Raw genomic sequence first — 21,333 nt, forward strand, 5'->3', positions numbered from 1 at the left:
TTCAGACAGTATCCAGACCTCTTCACTTTTTACTTTACTGTGTCGTAGATTTAATTATAAATGGATACAATTGCCATTTGTTTCCCATCAATCTACACTGTGTTCCCAGGAGAACAGGGGCCTCAGTTGTGAAACTGATGAAGTTTGGAACCAAGACTCTTCCTAGAGCTGACTGTAGAGCCAAACTGAGTAACTGGGCAACAGGGGTCTTGGTCTGGGAGGTAACCCAGAGACTGAAAACAACACAATAAAGTGTGCAGAAAGGGCTCTGAGTACTTTCTGAAGCTGTTGGATATTTTAACTGTTTTGAGCTTAATCTGCAATGTGCAGTGAAGCTCAGAGGCAGCGACCTCTGGTGGCAGAAACCACAGGTGCAGCTTGAAACTTCTGAGGACACAGCAGTGGGGTAACACCGGTGTGTCCCTCAACCTGAGGGACACACCAGTCCATGCCGCAGTATATAGTGTTACAGTTAACGCTGACAGGACATGAGGTGACTGTCTTTACAACTGAAACTTGACTCTAATGTTGCAGCATAGACTGTAAAAGACATGGACGTAGCACCCGTGATGTCACCCATTGGTTTCGGGGAGTCGGTTTTGTGACCAAACCATGGGCATTTTAGCTGCACCATCTTGAATTTTAGTGGGAGTTTAGCTCCCTGGAGCTATGGTTGAGGACCTTGGAGACATCTGACCCCTGACCCCAACAAACCTGCAGGCAACAGGAAGGACTGTTCAGAATCAAAGAAATGTCTGTTAATGTCTTTATTCTTTATTATTATTATATAACTTTGAATCCCAGTCTTGTTTTTCAATTAAACAGATGAAGAAATGACAGAAATGAGTTTTCAGCTAACACCACTTTGCCTTTGTCCCACCAGGTGTTTCACAGTGGCAAAATACACTCCTGGACAACGCCAAATATCCACATACTTTTGGCCATATAGTGTTTCAGTGTAATTTTAATTAAGAGGTTTAATGACCGTTGGTTGAAGGTGGTATTGCACTTCATCAGTTGCGTCTGTTCAGATTACGGACGTTATTTTCAAGTTGAGACGTTTTATTTTGACAACTGAATTACCAGATAAAAGAGCTGACAGGTGGGAACTCGGCTCTTTCCTGTGTGACACCTTTCACAGAAGCCTCATCACTGCGCATGTAGATGTCCACAAAAAACAGCTCCTGGACGGTCCACTCCTGTGACTTCTCCCCTCCCTTGAGTCGTAGATGTTGGTAATAACCTGCACATTTCACGCTGTTTCTTGTTCAAGTCACCAAACAACACGAGTGGGTGAAGAATCAGAGCAAAGAGCAGCTTCTATCGTTAAGTATAAAGTCCTAACAGCGTAGGTTAGACCAGTGCTCCCCAACCTCTGGGCTGGAGACCGGCACCAGTCCGTGGGTCAATTGGTACCGGGCCGCACAGAAAGAATACATAACTTACATTATTTCCGTTTTATTTATTATCTGATTCTAAACAATGTTTTATTTTAAAAAATTACCGGATTTTCTCCGCCACAACTGTCAATGACTCACTCTTGATGCATGTCAAGATGCTTACCTCAGTCACATGTCTTACCTACATCTAGTGATGGTCCTCTGACACCCGAGGCTCCGACACATGCACGGTAGCTCATGAAGCAGTTGTATCTCTTTTAACTGTGCCAAGGTGTGCTTTAGTCATGTGGGTACTGACATTTGAAGCTCTTGAGTGACATTTGAAGCAGGTGGTTCGAAACTTCAACTAAAACTCGATCAGCCATTACTAGCCATAAGGCTTAAAAAAAGGGTCAAAAAAGTCATATTTTAGTTAGACCTCAAAATGTCATAAAAATCGTCATAGTATAGTAAGGCTTCAAAATATGACAAAAAAAGTCATAGTACAGTAAGGCGTCAAAATCGGCCAAAAAAAGTCAAAAAAATTTTTGACCTCAAAATGTCATAAAAAACGTCATAGTATAGTAAGGCGTCAAAATCGGTCAAAAAAAGTCAAACTTTTTGTTGACCTCAAAATGTCATAAAAAACGTCATAGTATAGTAAGGCGTCAAAATCGGCCGGAAAAAGTCAAAAATTTTTTTGACCTCAAAATGTCATAAAAAACGTCATAGTATAGTAAGGTGTTTTTTTCGGCCAAAAAAAGTCAAAAAAAATTTTGACCTCAAAATGTCATAAAAAACGTCATAGTATAGTAAGGCGTCAAAATCGGTCAAAAAAAGTCAAAATTTTTTTTGACCTCAAAATGTCATAAAAAACGTCATAGTATAGTAAGGCGTTTTTTTCGGTCAAAAAAAGTCAAAATTTTTTTTGACCTCAAAATGTCATAAAAAACGTCATAGTATAGTAAGGCGTTTTTTTCGTCCAAAAAAAGTCATAATTTTTTTTTACCTCAAAATGTCATAAAAAACGTCATAGTATAGTAAGGCGTTTTTTTCGTCCAAAAAAAGTCATAATTTTTTTTGACCTCAAAATGTCATAAAAAACGTCATAGTATAGTAAGCCGTTTTTTTCGTCCAAAAAAAGTCAAAATTTTTTTTGACCTCAAAATGTCATAAAAAACGTCATAGTATAGTAAGGCGTTTTTTTCGGTCAAAAAAAGTCAAAATTTTTTTTGACCTCAAAATGTCATAAAAAACGTCATAGTATAGTAAGGTGTCAAAATCGGCCAAAAAAAGTCAAAAAATTTTTTGACCTCAAAATGTCATAAAAAACGTCATAGTATAGTAAGCTGTTTTTTTCGTCCAAAAAAATTTAAAAAAAATCTTGACCTCAAAATGTCATAAAAAACGTCATAGTATAGTAAGGCGTTTTTTTCGGTCAAAAAAAGTCAAAATTTTTTTGGACCTCAAAATGTCATAAAAACGTCATAGTATAGTAAGGCGTCAAAATCGGTCAAAAAAAGTCAAAATTTTTTTTGACCTCAAAATGTCATAAAAAACGTCATAGTATAGTAAGGTGTTTTTTTCGGCCAAAAAAAGTCAAAAAAAATTTTGACCTCAAAATGTCATAAAAAACGTCATAGTATAGTAAGGCGTTTTTTTCGGACAAAAAAAGTCAAAATTTTTTTTGTCCTCAAAATGTCATAAAAAACGTCATAGTATAGTAAGGCGTGAAAATCGGTCAAAAAACGTCAAATTTTTTTTTGAACTCAAAATGTCATAAAAAACGCCATAGTATAGTAAGCCGTTTTTTTCGGTCAAAAAAAGTCAAAATTTTTTTGGACCTCAAAATGTCATAAAAAACGTCATAGTATAGTAAGGCGTCAAAATCGGTCAAAAAAAGTCAAAAAATTTTTTGACCTCAAAATGTCATAAAAAAACGTCATAGTATAGTAAGGCGTTTTTTTCCGCCAAAAAAAGTCAAAAATTTTTTTGACCTCAAAATGTCATAAAAAACGTCATAGTATAGTAAGGCGTCAAAATCGGTCAAAAAAAGTCAAAATTTTTTTGACCTCAAAATGTCATAAAAAACGTCATAGTATAATAAGCCGTTTTTTTCGGCCAAAAAAATTCAAAAAAAATTTTGACCTCAAAATGTCATAAAAAACGTCATAGTATAGTAAGGCGTTTTTTTCGGCCAAAAAAGTCAAAATTTTTTTTGACCTCAAAATGTCATAAAAACGTCATAGTATAGTAAGGCGTCAAAATCGGTCAAAAAAAGTCAAAAAATTTTTTGACCTCAAAATGTCATAAAAAACGTCATAGTATAGTAAGGCGTTTTTTTCGGCCAAAAAAATTCAAAATTTTTTTTGACCTCAAAATGTCATAAAAAACGTCATAGTATAGTAAGGCGTCAAAATCGGTAAAAAAAAAAGTCAAAATTTTTTTTGACCTCAAAATGTCATAAAAAACGTCATAGTATAGTAAGGCGTTTTTTTCGGTCAAAAAAATTCAAAATTTTTTTTGACCTCAAAATGTCATAAAAACGTCATGTATAGTAAGGCGTCAAAATCGGTCAAAAAAAGTCAAAAATTTTTTTGACCTCAAAATGTCATAAAAAACGTCATAGTATAGTAAGGCGTTTTTTTCGGCCAAAAAAATTCAAAAAAACTTTTTACCTCAAAATGTCATAAAAAACGTCATAGTATAGTAAGCCGTTTTTTTCGGTCAAAAAAAGTCAAAATTTTTTTTGATCTCAAAATGTCATAAAAAACGTCATAGTATAGTGAGGCGTTTTTTTCGTCCAAAAAAAGTCAAAAATTTTTTTGACCTCAAAATGTCATAAAAAACGTCATAGTATAGTAAGGCGTGAAAATCGGTCAAAAAAAGTCAAAATTTTTTTTGACCTCAAAATGTCATAAAAAACGTCATAGTATAGTAAGGCGTGAAAATCGGTCAAAAAAAGTCAAATTTTTTTTGACCTCAAAATGTCATAAAAAACGTCATAGTATAGTAAGCCATTTTTTTCGTCCAAAAAAATTCAAAAAAAATTTTGACCTCAAAATGTCATAAAAAACGTCATAGTATAGTAAGGCGTTTTTTTCGGCCAAAAAAAGTCAAAATTTTTTTTGACCTCAAAATGTCATAAAAAACGTCATAGTATAGTAAGGCGCGAAAATCGGTCAAAAAAAGTCAAAATTTTTTTTGACCTCAAAATGTCATAAAAACGTCATAGTATAGTAAGGCGTTTTTTTCGGCCAAAAAAAGTCAAAATTTTTTTTTACCTCAAAATGTCATAAAAAACGTCATAGTATAGTAAGCCGTTTTTTTCGTCCAAAAAAATTCAAAAAAAAATTTGACCTCAAAATGTCATAAAAAACGTCATAGTATAGTAAGCCGTTTTTTTCGTCCAAAAAAATTCAAAAAAAAATTTGACCTCAAAATGTCATAAAAAACGTCATAGTATAGTAAGCCGTTTTTTTCGTCCAAAAAAATTCAAAAAAAATTTTGACCTCAAAATGTCATAAAAAACGTCATAGTATAGTAAGGCGTTTTTTTCGGTCAAAAAAATTCAAAATTTTTTTTGACCTCAAAATGTCATAAAAACGTCATAGTATAGTAAGGCGTCAAAATCGGTCAAAAAAAGTCAAAAATTTTTTTGACCTCAAAATGTCATAAAAAACGTCATAGTATAGTAAGGCGTTTTTTTCGGCCAAAAAAATTCAAAAAAACTTTTTACCTCAAAATGTCATAAAAAACGTCATAGTATAGTAAGGCGTTTTTTTCGTCCAAAAAAAGTCAAAAATTTTTTTGACCTCAAAATGTCATAAAAAACGTCATAGTATAGTAAGGCGTGAAAATCGGTCAAAAAAAGTCAAAAATTTTTTTGACCTCAAAATGTCATAAAAAACGTCATAGTATAGTAAGGCGTTTTTTTCGGCCAAAAAAAGTCAAAATTTTTTTTGACCTCAAAATGTCATAAAAAACGTCATAGTATAGTAAGGCGTCAAAATCGGTCAAAAAAAGTCAAAATTTTTTTTGACCTCAAAATGTCATAAAAAACGTCATAGTATAGTAAGGCGTTTTTTTCGGCCAAAAAAAGTAAAAAAAATTTTTGACCTCAAAATGTCATAAAAAACGTCATAGTATAGTAAGCCGTTTTTTTCGGTCAAAAAAAGTCAAAATTTTTTTTGATCTCAAAATGTCATAAAAAACGTCATAGTATAGTGAGGCGTTTTTTTCGTCCAAAAAAAGTCAAAAATTTTTTTGACCTCAAAATGTCATAAAAAACGTCATAGTATAGTAAGGCGTGAAAATCGGTCAAAAAAAGTCAAAATTTTTTTTGACCTCAAAATGTCATAAAAAACGTCATAGTATAGTAAGGCGTGAAAATCGGTCAAAAAAAGTCAAATTTTTTTTGACCTCAAAATGTCATAAAAAACGTCATAGTATAGTAAGCCATTTTTTTCGTCCAAAAAAATTCAAAAAAAATTTTGACCTCAAAATGTCATAAAAAACGTCATAGTATAGTAAGGCGTTTTTTTCGGCCAAAAAAAGTCAAAATTTTTTTTGACCTCAAAATGTCATAAAAAACGTCATAGTATAGTAAGGCGCGAAAATCGGTCAAAAAAAGTCAAAATTTTTTTTGACCTCAAAATGTCATAAAAACGTCATAGTATAGTAAGGCGTTTTTTTCGTCCAAAAAAAGTCAAAATTTTTTTTTACCTCAAAATGTCATAAAAAACGTCATAGTATAGTAAGCCGTTTTTTTCATCCAAAAAAATTCAAAAAAAATTTTGACCTCAAAATGTCATAAAAAACGTCATAGTATAGTAAGCCGTTTTTTTCGGCCAAAAAAATTCAAAAAAAAATTTGACCTCAAAATGTCATAAAAACGTCATAGTATAGTAAGGCGTCAAAATCGGTCAAAAAAAGTCAAAATTTTTTTTGACCTCAAAATGTCATAAAAACGTCATAGTATAGTAAGGTTTTTTTTTTGGCCAAAAAAAGTCAAAAAATTTTTTTTGACCTCAAAATGTCATAAAAACGTCATAGTATAGTAAGGTGTTTTTTTCGGCCAAAAAAAGTCAAAATTTTTTTTGACCTCAAAATGTCATAAAAAACGTCATAGTATAGTAAGGCGTTTTTTTCTGCCAAAAAAAGTCAAAATTTTTTTTGACCTCAAAATGTCATAAAAAACGTCATAGTATAGTAAGGCGTTTTTTTCGGCCAAAAAAAGTCAAAATTTTTTTTTACCTCAAAATGTCATAAAAAACGTCATAGTATAGTAAGGCGTGAAAATCGGTCAAAAAAAGTCAAAAATTTTTTTGCCCTCAAAATGTCATAAAAAACGTCATAGTATAGTAAGGCGTTTTTTTTCGGCCAAAAAAATTCAAAAAAAATTTTGACCTCAAAATGTCATAAAAAACGTCATAGTATAGTAAGGCGTTTTTTTCGGCCAAAAAAAGTCAAAATTTTTTTTTACCTCAAAATGTCATAAAAAACATCATAGTATAGTAAGGCGTGAAAATCGGTCAAAAAAAGTCAAAATTTTTTTTGACCTCAAAATGTCATAAAAAACGTCATAGTATAGTAAGGCGTTTTTTTCGGCCAAAAAAAGTCAAAATTTTTTTTGACCTCAAAATGTCATAAAAAACGTCATAGTATATTAAGCTGTTTTTTCGTCCAAAAAAATTCAAAAAAAATTTTGACCTCAAAATGTCATAAAAAACGTCATAGTATAGTAAGGCGTTTTTTTCCGCCAAAAAAAGGCAAAAATTTTTTTGACCTCAAAATGTCATAAAAAACGTCATAGTATAGTAAGGCGTCAAAATCGGTCAAAAAAAGTCAAAATTTTTTTTGACCTCAAAATGTCATAAAAAACGTCATAGTATAGTAAGGCGTTTTTTTCCGTTAAAAAAAGTCAAAAATTTTTTTGACCTCAAAATGTCATAAAAAACGTCATAGTATAGTAAGGCGTTTTTTTCGGTCAAAAAAAGTCAAAATTTTTTTTGACCTCAAAATGTCATAAAAAACGTCATAGTATAGTAAGGCGTTTTTTTCGGTCAAAAAAAGTCAAAATTTTTTTTGACCTCAAAATGTCATAAAAAACGTCATAGTATAGTAAGGCGTCAAAATCGCTCAAAAAAAGTCAAAATTTTTTTTGACCTCAAAATGTCATAAAAAACGTCATAGTATAGTAAGGCGTTTTTTTCGGCCAAAAAAATTCAAAAAAAATTTTGACCTCAAAATGTCATAAAAAACGTCATAGTATAGTAAGGCGTGAAAATCGGTCAAAAAACGTCAAATTTTTTTTTGACCTCAAAATGTCATAAAAAACGTCATAGTATAGTAAGGCGTTTTTTTCGGTCAAAAAAAGTCAAAATTTTTTTTGACCTCAAAATGTCATAAAAACGTCATAGTATAGTAAGGCGTTTTTTTCGTCCAAAAAAAGTCAAAATTTTTTTTGACCTCAAAATGTCATAAAAAACGTCATAGTATAGTAAGGCGTGAAAATCGGTCAAAAAAAGTCAAAATTTTTTTTGACCTCAAAATGTCATAAAAAACGTCATAGTATAGTAAGGCGTTTTTTTCGGCCAAAAGAAGTCAAAAATTTTTTTGACCTCAAAATGTCATAAAAAACGTCATAGTATAGTAAGGCGTCAAAATCGGTCAAAAAAAGTCACACTTTTTTTTGACCTCAAAATGTCATAAAAAACATCATAGTATAGTAAGGCGTGAAAATCGGTCAAAAAAAGTCAAATTTTTTTTTACCTCAAAATGTCATAAAAAACGTCATAGTATAGTAAGCCGTTTTTTTCGGTCAAAAAAAGTCAAAATTTTTTTTGATCTCAAAATGTCATAAAAAACGTCATAGTATAGTAAGGCGTTTTTTTCGTCCAAAAAAAGTCAAAAATTTTTTTGACCTCAAAATGTCATCAAAAACATCATAGTATAGTAAGGCGTGAAAATCGGTCAAAAAAAGTCAAAATTTTTTTTGACCTCAAAATGTCATAAAAAACGTCATAGTATAGTAAGGCGTGAAAATCGGTCAAAAAAAGTCAAATTTTTTTTTACCTCAAAATGTCATAAAAAACGTCATAGTATAGTAAGGCGTTTTTTTCGGCCAAAAAAAGTAAAAAAAATTTTTGACCTCAAAATGTCATAAAAAACGTCATAGTATAGTAAGGCGTGAAAATCGGTCAAAAAAAGTCAAAATTTTTTTTGACCTCAAAATGTCATAAAAAACGTCATAGTATAGTAAGGCGTCAAAATCGGTCAAAAAAAGTCAAAAATTTTTTTTGACCTCAAAATGTCATAAAAACGTCATAGTATAGTAAGGTGTTTTTTTCGGCCAAAAAAAGTCAAAATTTTTTTTGACCTCAAAATGTCATAAAAAACGTCATAGTATAGTAAGGCGTTTTTTTCTGCCAAAAAAAGTCAAAATTTTTTTTGACCTCAAAATGTCATAAAAAACGTCATAGTATAGTAAGGCGTTTTTTTCGGCCAAAAAAAGTCAAAATTTTTTTTTACCTCAAAATGTCATAAAAAACGTCATAGTATAGTAAGGCGTGAAAATCGGTCAAAAAAAGTCAAAATTTTTTTTGCCCTCAAAATGTCATAAAAAACGTCATAGTATAGTAAGGCGTTTTTTTCTGCCATAAAAAGTCAAAATTTTTTTTGACCTCAAAATGTCATAAAAAACGTCATAGTATAGTAAGGCGTCAAAATCTGTCAAAAAAAGTCAAAATTTTTTTTGACCTCAAAATGTCATAAAAAACATCATAGTATAGTAAGGCGTCAAAATCGCTCAAAAAAAGTCAAAATTTTTTTTGACCTCAAAATGTCATAAAAAACGTCATAGTATAGTAAGGCGTTTTTTTCGGTCAAAAAAAGTCAAAATTTTTTTTGACCTCAAAATGTCATAAAAACGTCATAGTATAGTAAGGCGTGAAAATCGGTCAAAAAAATTCAAAAAAAATTTTGACCTCAAAATGTCATAAAAAACATCATAGTATAGTAAGGCGTTTTTTTCGGCCAAAAAAAGTCAAAATTTTTTTTGACCTCAAAATGTCATAAAAAACGTCATAGTATAGTAAGGCGTGAAAATTGGTCAAAAAACGTCAAATTTTTTTTTGACCTCAAAATGTCATAAAAAACGTCATAGTATAGTAATGCGTTTTTTTCGGTCAAAAAAAGTAAAAATTTTTTTTGACCTCAAAATGTCATAAAAACGTCATAGTATAGTAAGGCGTTTTTTTCGTCCAAAAAAAGTCAAAAATTTTTTTGACCTCAAAATGTCATAAAAAACGTCATAGTATAGTAAGGCGTGAAAATCGGTCAAAAAAAGTCAAAATTTTTTTTGACCTCAAAATGTCATAAAAAACGTCATAGTATAGTAAGGCGTTTTTTTCGGCCAAAAAAAGTCAAAATTTTTTTTGACCTCAAAATGTCATAAAAAACGTCATAGTATAGTAAGGCGTTTTTTTCGGCCAAAAAAATTCAAAAAAACTTTTGACCTCAAAATGTCATAGAAAACGTCATAGTATAGTAAGCCGTCAAAATCGGTCAAAAAAAGTCACACTTTTTTTTGACCTCAAAATGTCATAAAAAACATCATAGTATAGTAAGGCGTGAAAATCGGTCAAAAAAATTCAAAAAAAATTTTGACCTCAAAATGTCATAAAAAACGTCATAGTATAGTAAGGCGTCAAAATCGCTCAAAAAAAGTCAAAATTTTTTTTGACCTCAAAATGTCATAAAAAACGTCATAGTATAGTAAGGCGTTTTTTTCCGTTAAAAAAATTCAAAAAAAATTTTGACCTCAAAATGTCATAAAAAACGTCATAGTATAGTAAGGCGTTTTTTTCCGTTAAAAAAATTCAAAAAAAATTTTGACCTCAAAATGTCATAAAAAACGTCATAGTATAGTAAGGCGTGAAAATCGGTCAAAAAAAGTCAAAATTTTTTTTGACCTCAAAATGTCATAAAAAACGTCATAGTATAGTAAGGCGTTTTTTTCGGCCAAAAGAAGTCAAAATTTTTTTTGACCTCAAAATGTCATAAAAAACGTCATAGTATAGTAAGGCGTCAAAATCGCTCAAAAAAAGTCACACTTTTTTTTGACCTCAAAATGTCATAAAAAACATCATAGTATAGTAAGGCGTGAAAATCGGTCAAAAAAAGTCAAAATTTTTTTTGACCTCAAAATGTCATAAAAAACGTCATAGTATAGTAAGGCGTGAAAATCGGTCAAAAAAAGTCAAATTTTTTTTTACCTCAAAATGTCATAAAAAACGTCATAGTATAGTAAGCCGTTTTTTTCGGTCAAAAAAAGTCAAAATTTTTTTTGATCTCAAAATGTCATAAAAAACGTCATAGTATAGTAAGGCGTTTTTTTCGTCCAAAAAAAGTCAAAAATTTTTTTGACCTCAAAATGTCATCAAAAACATCATAGTATAGTAAGGCGTGAAAATCGGTCAAAAAAAGTCAAAATTTTTTTTGACCTCAAAATGTCATAAAAAACGTCATAGTATAGTAAGGCGTGAAAATCGGTCAAAAAAAGTCAAATTTTTTTTTACCTCAAAATGTCATAAAAAACGTCATAGTATAGTAAGGCGTTTTTTTCGGCCAAAAAAAGTAAAAAAATTTTTTGACCTCAAAATGTCATAAAAAACGTCATAGTATAGTAAGCCGTTTTTTTCGGTCAAAAAAAGTCAAAATTTTTTTTGATCTCAAAATGTCATAAAAAACGTCATAGTATAGTGAGGCGTTTTTTTCGTCCAAAAAAAGTCAAAAAATTTTTTGACCTCAAAATGTCATAAAAAACGTCATAGTATAGTAAGGCGTGAAAATCGGTCAAAAAAAGTCAAAATTTTTTTTGACCTCAAAATGTCATAAAAAACGTCATAGTATAGTAAGGCGTGAAAATCGGTCAAAAAAAGTCAAAATTTTTTTTGACCTCAAAATGTCATAAAAAACGTCATAGTATAGTAAGGCGTTTTTTTCGTCCAAAAAAATTCAAAAAAAATTTTGACCTCAAAATGTCATAAAAAACATCATAGTATAGTAAGGCGTTTTTTTCGTCCAAAAAAAGTCAAAAATTTTTTTGACCTCAAAATGTCATAAAAAACGTCATAGTATAGTAAGGCGTGAAAATCGGTCAAAAAAAGTCAAAATTTTTTTTGACCTCAAAATGTCATAAAAAACGTCATAGTATAGTAAGGCGTTTTTTTCGGCCAAAAAAAGTCAAAATTTTTTTTGACCTCAAAATGTCATAAAAAACGTCATAGTATAGTAAGGCGTTTTTTTTCGGCCAAAAAAATTCAAAAAAACTTTTGACCTCAAAATGTCATAAAAAACGTCATAGTATAGTAAGCCGTCAAAATCGGTCAAAAAAAGTCACACTTTTTTTTGACCTCAAAATGTCATAAAAAACATCATAGTATAGTAAGGCGTGAAAATCGGTCAAAAAAAGTCAAAATTTTTTTTGACCTCAAAATGTCATAAAAAACGTCATAGTATAGTAAGGCGTTTTTTTCGGCCAAAAAAAGTCAAAATTTTTTTTGACCTCAAAATGTCATAAAAAACGTCATAGTATAGTAAGCTGTTTTTTCGTCCAAAAAAATTCAAAAAAAATTTTGACCTCAAAATGTCATAAAAAACGTCATAGTATAGTAAGGCGTAAAAATCGGTCAAAAAAAGTCAAACTTTTTGTTGACCTCAAAATGTCATAAAAAACGTCATAGTATAGTAAGGCATCAAAATCGGCCGGAAAAAGTCAAAAAAATTTTTGACCTCAAAATGTCATAAAAAACGTCATAGTATAGTAAGGCCTTTTTTTCCGCCAACAAAAGTCAAAAAATTTTTTGACCTCAAAATGTCATAAAAAACGTCATAGTATAGTAAGGCGTCAAAATCGGTCAAAAAAAGTCAAAATTTTTTTTGACCTCAAAATGTCATAAAAAACGTCATAGTATAGTAAGGCGTTTTTTTCGGCCAAAAAAATTCAAAAAAACTTTTGACCTCAAAATGTCATATAAAACGTCATAGTATAGTAAGGCGTCAAAATCGGTCAAAAAAAGTCAAACTTTTTTTTGACCTCAAAATGTCATAAAAAACGTCATAGTATAGTAAGGCGTTTTTTTCGTCCAAAAAAATTCAAAAAAAATTTTGACCTCAAAATGTCATAAAAAACGTCCTAGTATAGTAAGCCGTTTTTTTCGTCCAAAAAAATCAAAAAAAAATTTGACCTCAAAATGTCATAAAAAACGTCATAGTATAGTAAGGCGTCAAAATCGTTCAAAAAAAGTCAAAATTTTTTTTGACCTCAAAATGTCATAAAAACGTCATAGTATAGTAAGGCGTTTTTTTCGGCCAAAAAAAGTCAAAATTTTTTTTGACCTCAAAATGTCATAAAAAACGTCAAAGTATAGTAAGGTGTCAAAATCGGTAAAAAAAAGTCAAAATTTTTTTTGACCTCAAAATGTCATAAAAAACGTCATAGTATAGTAAGGCGTTTTTTTCGGTCAAAAAAAGTCAAAATTTTTTTTGACCTCAAAATGTCATAAAAACGTCATAGTATAGTAAGGCGTCAAAATCGGTCAAAAAAAGTCAAAATTTTTTTTGACCTCAAAATGTCATAAAAAACGTCATAGTATAGTAAGGCGTTTTTTTCGGCCAAAAAAATTCAAAAAAAATTTTGACCTCAAAATGTCATAAAAAACGTCATAGTATAGTAAGGCGTTTTTTTCGGCCAAAAAAATTCAAAAAAACTTTTGACCTCAAAATGTCATAAAAAACGTCATAGTATAGTAAGGCGTCAAAATCGGTCAAAAAACGTCAAACTTTTTTTTGACCTCAAAATGTCATAAAAAACATCATAGTATAGTAAGGTGTTTTTTTCGTCCAAAAAAAGTCAAAATTTTTTTTGACCTCAAAATGTCATAAAAAACGTCATAGTATAGTAAGGCGTCAAAATCGGTCAAAAAAAGTCAAATTTTTTTTTGACCTCAAAATGTCATAAAAACGTCATAGTATAGTAAGGCATTTTTTTTGGCCAAAAAAAGTCAAAAAATTTTTTGACCTCAAAATCTCATAAAAATGTCATAGTATAGTAAGGCGTTTTTTTCGTCCAAAAAAAGTCAAAATTTTTTTTGACCTCAAAATGTCATAAAAAACGTCATAGTATAGTAAGGCGTCAAAATCGGTCAAAAAAAGTCAAACTTTTTTTTGACCTCAAAATGTCATAAAAAACGTCATAGTATAGTAAGGCGTCAAAATCGGTCAAAAAAAGTCAAACTTTTTTTTTGACCTCAAAATGTCATAAAAAACGTCATAGTATAGTAAGGCGTTTTTTTCGTCCAAAAAAAGTCAAAATTTTTTTTGACCTCAAAATGTCATAAAAAACGTCATAGTATAGTAAGGCGTCAAAATCGGTCAAAAAAAGTCAAACTTTTTTTTGACCTCAAAATGTCATAAAAAACGTCATAGTATAGTAAGCCGTTTTTTTCGTCCAAAAAAATTCAAAAAAAATTTTGACCTCAAAATGTCATAAAAAACGTCATAGTATAGTAAGGCATTTTTTTTGTCCAAAAAAAGTCAAAATTTTTTTTGACCTCAAAATGTCATAAAAAACGTCATAGTATAGTAAGGCGTCAAAATCGGTCAAAAAAAGTCAAATTTTTTTTTACCTCAAAATGTCATAAAAAACGTCATAGTATAGTAAGGCGTTTTTTTCGGCCAAAAAAATTCAAAAAACATTTTGACCTCAAAATGTCATTAAAAACGTCATAGTATAGTAAGGCGTTTTTTTCGGCCAAAAAAAGTCAAAATTTTTTTTGACCTCAAAATGTCATAAAAAACGTCATAGTATAGTAAGGCGTTTTTTTCGGCCAAAAAAATTCAAAAAAACTTTTGACTTCAAAATGTCATAAAAAACGTCATAGTATAGTAAGGCGTCAAAATCGGTCAAAAAAAGTCAAAATTTTTTTTGACCTCAAAATGTCATAAAAACGTCATAGTATAGTAAGGCATTTTTTTTGGCCAAAAAAAGTCAAAATTTTTTTTGACCTCAAAATCTCATAAAAACGTCATAGTATAGTAAGGCGTTTTTTTCGTCCAAAAAAAGTCCAAATTTTTTTTGACCTCAAAATGTCATAAAAAACGTCATAGTATAGTAAGGCATCAAAATCGGTCAAAAAAAGTCAAATTTTTTTTGACCTCAAAATGTCATAAAAAACGTCATAGTATAGTAAGGCGTTTTTTTCGTCCAAAAAAAGTCAAAATTTTTTTTGACCTCAAAATATCATAAAAAACGTCATAGTATAGTAAGGCGTTTTTTTCGGCCAAAAAAAGTAAAAAATTTTTTTGACCTCAAAATGTCATAAAAAACGTCATAGTATAGTAAGGCGTTTTTTTCGTCCAAAAAAAGTCAAAATTTTTTTTGACCTCTAAATGTCATAAAAAACGTCATAGTATAGTAAGGCGTGAAAATCGGTCAAAAAAAGTCAAAATTTTTTTTGACCTCAAAATGTCATAAAAAACATCATAGTATACTAAGGCGTGAAAATCGGTCAAAAAAAGTCAAAATTTTTTTTGACCTCAAAATGTCATAAAAAACGTCATAGTATAGTAAGGCGTTTTTTTCGTCCAAAAAAATTCAAAAAAAATTTTGACCTCAAAATGTCATAAAAAACGTCATAGTATAGTAAGGCGTCAAAATCTGTCAAAAAAAGTCAAAAAAAAATTTGACCTCAAAATGTCATAAAAAACGTCCTAGTATAGTAAGGCGTCAAAATCTGTCAAAAAAAGTCAAAAAAAATTTTGACCTCAGAATGCCATAAAAAACTTCATACTATAGTAAGGCGTCAAAATCGGTCAAAAAAAGTCAAAACTTTTTTTGACCTCAGAATGTCATAAAAAACGTCATACTATAGTAAGGCGTCAAAATCGGCCAAAAAAAGAGAAAAAAAATTTGACCTCAAAATGTCATAAAAAACGTCATACTATAGTAAGGCGTCAAAATTGGCCAAAAAGAGTCAAAATTTTTTTTGACCTCAAAATGTCATAAAAAACGTCTGACTGTAGTAAGGCTTCAAAAAAAGTCAAAAAATTTTTTGACCTCAAAATGTCATAAAAAACGTCATAGTATAGTAAGGCATTAAAGTTATTGACCACTAGATGTCCTACTTGAGCATTGTGTCATTGAAGCCTCGGGTAATGAATCATTTGTTTGAATCAGGTGTCGAAGCTTCAATTAAGTCTCGATCAGCCATCATTAGCCAGAGTCCTCTGGATGTAGCCACCTAGCCCAGCTAACTGTCAGTGCCGTGTTCATGGTGGTGGAAACTATCAATAGATACCAAAAACAAAAAATGTACCAGGTTGTAAATATGTTTTTTAGGCTGTAAAGTTGGCTATTTAAACATGGGGGTTAGGGGAGAATTGCTCACTTCTGGAGCCAGCCCCCAGCGGCAGCCGAGGAACTGCAGCTTTTTGAAGGCAGAAGTGATCCTCACTGCTGAAACCTACAACTCCCCCTTTGTGTTCCAGCTGTTTCACATCGGTCGGACACTTCACGTCAACACTAAAAGAGACTTTTCAAGATTTATTTCAGAAAATATAAAGAATACAAATATGTATGGAAAGAACAATTTGTATATTAAAGAGTTAAACATTTAAACATTTCAATCTACAAATATTAAATCTAAAACAGCTCAGTATACCTTGTTTGCTGTATATAGATATACTGAACTACATAAAAATGCAATACAAACAACACTGTACAGAAATATGGCACTGAGGAGGAAAGGCTGAGAAAATACAGCTATGTATGGAGCAGAATGAAGCACTTCTGGTGTTTACTTCCATTCACCAGATTCTTTAATTACTTTTTATTTTTTATCTGTCAACCTGTTTGCTTCACAGACCTGAATCTGACAGTGTCTTATGAAACTGTGATTTCTTCACTGTCCGACTCTGAGAGCTCTGATTGTTTGCTGGACTCTGACGGAGACGATGGGTTGTGATGATGATGGTGGTGGTGGTGGTGGTGGTGGTGAAGCTGCGACTCCTGACTGTCCAGCTGTACTTGACCGGTGGGTGCAGTCCTGTCAGGCCTGTGGCAGTAGGTGCTGCCGACATCAGTAAGGTCCGGGTGCGGGTTGGTTTTGGTGGGGAGGGTCTGCTGGCGACAGCCGCCCGTCGACAGCAGCTCCCTCTCCTTGGAGTTTCTCCATTTCATCCTGCGGTTCTGAAACCAGATCTTCACCTTCACAGGACACAGAAGAAAACAACATGTCAGTGTCACTGATCCCCTCATCTCACTCACACACACACCTACAAAATGGACAGGAAATATCCCACAAGCCCGGTTTTAAATGCACAGCGATGAAACTGAACAAAATCAAATGGTCCTCATGTGTACCTGAGAGTCTTTTAGGCCCAGTTTACTGGCAAGTTTCTTCCTGTCTGGTTTACTGATGTATTTCTGCTTCTGGAAGGTTCTTTCCAGGGCCTTCCTCTGGAGGTCTGAGAACACAGCCCGCCGCAGCATGCCTCTTCTGGGCTTCCCTCTGGGCGCTAGGGGCCATGAAAACGTTCCTGGGACAGGAATCACAGAGGAGGACGCTGGAGGGACAAATCACAAGAGAGCAGAGGTTTAATAGGCAGCTCCAACGGGCACTGGTCTCCCAGTTCATCGGCTTAAACTAGTTATATTTAAGGTCATTGATTTAAAGAGCTTTTAATTCATAGTTACACGATCTAAATGTTAAACAGGTTAGACATTTACTTCTCAATATCACAAAAGTGACAGTCACAGGCATCATCTGTAGAGAGTGACAGACTTCTTACTGATACTGATGATTCAGTAATTACTGTGTGCAAGAGTCTTCATATCACAGCATCAGTTAAAGGGAACTTTTAAGTGCAGCAGCGCTTTTCTACTGAAATGTGCCTCGTTCTGTCTTTATTTAGTATGATTCACTTGATTTTATGAAGTTAAAAGCTGATGTGTCAGTGATTTTTAGTTGCATAATATCAATTCAGAGTCATGTTGTTGCAGGCTTTACATTCTCCTGCAGTGGTTTCTACAATTTAACAAATATTAATATTTATACATGTTCAGATAATTATAACTTTATGTTCCGGTACAGAGTTTTTTTTTTTTTAGCATCTTGAGGACTATGATTACAGGTTGATTCTTATTGGTCCGTGCTCTCTGAAAAGCCTAAGGCCTTCCTGCTTCCATCATCAGCACACAGGCTCCCTGATGCTGCCCATAATATTCTACTTGATCTGTCTGAAATGTGATATTTAAAAGCCCAATTTGTCCAGCAGTGGAAACAGAGCCTATGCTAATCAGACGGGCTCTCCAAAGCTGGGCTCACACTGCCTCTAATGAAGCATGAAGGGGGATTGTTATAGGCTGCAAATGGATAGAGAAAGGTGATTGTGTTGTAATGAATTGAGTGGAAAAGGCCGTCGACAGGCCAGTATATTACAGGCCCATTAAAGAAAGGTCAGTATAATGTAGAGCTGTTAGAAAGTCTAACACTAACACTTCAGAAGATACAGAGAGTTTAGAGCTGTCCACGGTGTCTTACACCTGCATGTAACTATTACTCCAGATGTTTGAATATAGGAAAAAACTTTTTAAATTTCTTTTGTAGAAGTGATGAATGTGCTGGTCTTGTGTTGGAAAATAAATAAAATCAAATCCTGGGCCAAACCTGTGAATTTGATCCTGTGAGCAACAGTTCTAATGCAAACCTGTGTCTGTGTGTGCACGTGTGTGTGTGTGCGAGCGCGCGCTCGTGTCTGTGTGTGTGTGGTTTTGGCTCCTATTGGTCACGGTGCTGGGAGCTTTGTGGGTAGGCAGAGGGGCTTGGTGGGAAAACGACGGCGTGTGAAGAGGCGCTGGGTTCCTGAGCTGGGAAGATACCCGCCTCACATTTAGACCATGACAAACGGCACTAATATATTTAAAGCGTGACAAACTGGACTAATTTGTAGATTAGGACAACTGGTGCTAATGTCAGCAGTCAGTGTATCTCCTAAATAGGCCTTCAAATTGGCAGAGCTGTTTCCAGGCTGTCCGGGGTATTCCCATGCTAAAAGGCTGACAACGTCTTTAAACAGACGACTGAGCCCTCACCATCTACATCTGCTGCTATAATGTGTTTTCATATACAACACGAGAGGCTGTAAAATCCAGACCTTTATGGGCTGAACTGGCCAACAGGCAGAACAGTGTGTTTGTCTTCTCAGCTTCATTGTGTTTAATGTTTTCTCCCACAGAGGTGAGCTCTGTGTGAGTAACTGTAGTCACAGATTAACTTCCACAAAGAAAAGGATTATTACACTGATTTATCATTTTAATCAAAGTACATTCTGAATCACATACGTCTAATTCATGAAGTAATATATAAATAAAAGAAATTCAGAGTTTGCCCATAGAGGTAAGAAAACTAATCAGAGTAAAAATATAAAATATGTACTGGAAATCTAATACATAATCTAATATATATCCATTACCAACTGTTTTTTTTAGACGCTATGAAAAATGAAATTCCAATGAATGAGGAGTTTTTGTTTTGTTATTTTTACACAAACTTAATTTTTTTGTTTTGTGTATCTTATTCTATGGAGCCTTCGAGAGGCCGTAGAGAGAAAAAAATATAAGTAAATACATATCAAGGCCACGTTTTACTGCAATTCGTTCCACATTCTGATTAATTTGTGTGTATGAGATTTGTGTGCACACAGAAAGCTGATACACATGTGACTACATCTGGTGTTAACACCAAGTATAAACTGAATACACATACGGAAATAATGAATTGTAGTATAAGTACAAAGTACTTATACTACAAGTATAAAGTATAAATGAAATCATCTCTAAAATGTGAGGGAATAAACAGACTGAAAACAGGCCTTTTTACCATATCAATTCTGAGATTTTTAGGATTTTCAAGGCACAAATGTGGGGCTTTTACTTTGAAAAAACTCTAAGTTGAGTAAAATGCTTGATCTTGAACGAATTAAGACGTGGGAACAAACTGTATCTCATACAATATCATTCTGAGTGCTCGGTGTAAAACAGCATGGCCTTCATTTCTCTCTCTCTCTCTCTCTCTCTCTCTCTCTCTGTGGCCTCTCCGGGGCTCAGTATATTTCCTCTCAAATTCTCCTGTTATTTTTCTTTTAACAAAAACAAACTGTAAAGCCACTGCAAACTGATCAAACTGCCTTTCAGCAGTTTTTCAGCTGAAGCGCAGCTGACCTGTGACCCCGCTAAGTGGCAGAGAAGTGCTGATTTCATCTGTTTGTGCATGTTATTCTGAACAGATGTGGATAAGAGTTGAACGCCAACGTGAAAACTATGCATGTATTCTCACATTAGAAACTACTAACACCAATTAAACTGGCAAATCCACCTACCTGTGAAATAGGTAGCTCTGATGAAAGGATGGAGGCCTTCATCAAAGAAAGGCAGAGGGAAGGACTTAGTCTGAAAGCTCTGGACTGGAGGAGAGAAGCAAGCGGAACAAACAAACAAACGAATAAATAAATAAAACTGACTTTACTTCTGTGCTGACTGACAAATTACATGAACACAAAAATATATCAACACCACAGACACCAGAAATGTATCAAAATGATATCATTAAGCAATTACATCTTCTTATAACATTAGGATAAATATATTAATAACAAATAGTAATAACTGTGCATATAGGGAGAAATAATTACTTTAAAAACAACATTTTAAAGTTATATCTGATGCACCTCAGCATGCTGCTGATATTTCAAGTATAATTAGTATATATTTTTTGACCAGTTTGTTGACCAGTCACTAGTTTATCGGGTCTAACATGTTTTAAGGTTCAAACTGAGTAAAAATACTGTTACTATTTTTTATATGGCAATTTTTCAACAATAGTCAGAGTGATGGTTTGTTGTGCAGTGATGGACTCAGTGGGGAAAAGTGCACTGGAACTGATATAATTCAAAATTATTATCATCAATAGGATAATTTTAGTATCAATAATAATTATTATTATAACAACTGTTGTCATTATTATTGTTATTATTATTATTATTATATTGTTGTTATTATCATATTAGCAGCTGTAGCACTGCAGTACAAATCCCAGACTCCGATCGTACTCACCGCTCCGTGTGGACGGCGCCAGTATCGCGTTGACGCCGAACTTGAGGTAGCCGGAGTCCGGACAGACAGTTTGCGGAGACCCGGAGCTGCTTTGGGTCTGTTGGCCGGAGGTCTGAGGCACAGACCGCTCAGTGCTGGGTCCCAACGTCCGGAGAGAAGCGCCCGGCCGCGGGCTGAGCGGGAGAATGTCTCCGGGATTTCTGGAAGAGAAAGTCCGCTGTATGTAATTGACAGGCTGGCTTAATCTGAGGAGGTCTTCAACCAGGAAGCCTGAGCGGAGCGACCGGGTCAGGGGCGAGGAGAGAGCCGCAGGAGGACGCAGTAAGCCCGGGTAGAGAGGAGGCGGCAGAGCGCTGCAGGGAAACATCATGTTTGTCCGGAGAGGAAAAGTTTCTCAGTGTTTCTGCTGCTTCTCTCTGAGACGTCTGCAGGAAAAACTACACTCACTCTGTGCTGTCTGAGCATCTGTGTCCGTGTCCCTCTTAGACAGATTTTATACACACTCACACACTCAAGCACAAGCACACACACACACGTGAACGCGCACAAGTTCAACCCTCAGCCCATCTCTCAACGTGAAGCGCTTTGAAAGTTCAAGGCGATGGGATTGGTCAGCGGCTCTGTGGTTCATTTGTGATTGGGCCTCAGTCAAAAACAACTGGTTTCATCTGTTTTAAGTCTTTGACTCACTGCAGGTGATGGAAGAATGTCAGTCTCTCACTAATGAAAAATAAGATGCATGTTCACCACGACATTAATGATAGGAACATAAAAGCT

General features: G+C 33.1%; 1 protein-coding gene across 1 annotated transcript; it reads right to left on the bottom strand.

Moving 5' to 3' along the window:
• Positions 1 to 16,184: 16,184 nt before the first annotated feature.
• Positions 16,185 to 20,926, bottom strand: LOC121182319 (homeobox protein DBX1-B-like). Its single transcript, XM_041038759.1, has 4 exons — positions 20,557 to 20,926; positions 19,824 to 19,907; positions 16,807 to 17,009; positions 16,185 to 16,650 (listed from the first exon to the last, which is right to left on the bottom strand). The coding sequence occupies exons 1-4, from the start codon at positions 20,924 to 20,926 to the stop codon at positions 16,327 to 16,329; spliced, it is 981 nt and encodes a 326-aa protein (XP_040894693.1). The 3' UTR covers positions 16,185 to 16,326.
• Between the last annotated feature and the right edge of the window lie 407 nt (positions 20,927 to 21,333).

The sequence above is a fragment of the Toxotes jaculatrix genome, chromosome 5 (assembly GCF_017976425.1).
Source record: "Toxotes jaculatrix isolate fToxJac2 chromosome 5, fToxJac2.pri, whole genome shotgun sequence".
Taxonomy (NCBI): Eukaryota; Metazoa; Chordata; class Actinopteri; family Toxotidae; genus Toxotes; species Toxotes jaculatrix.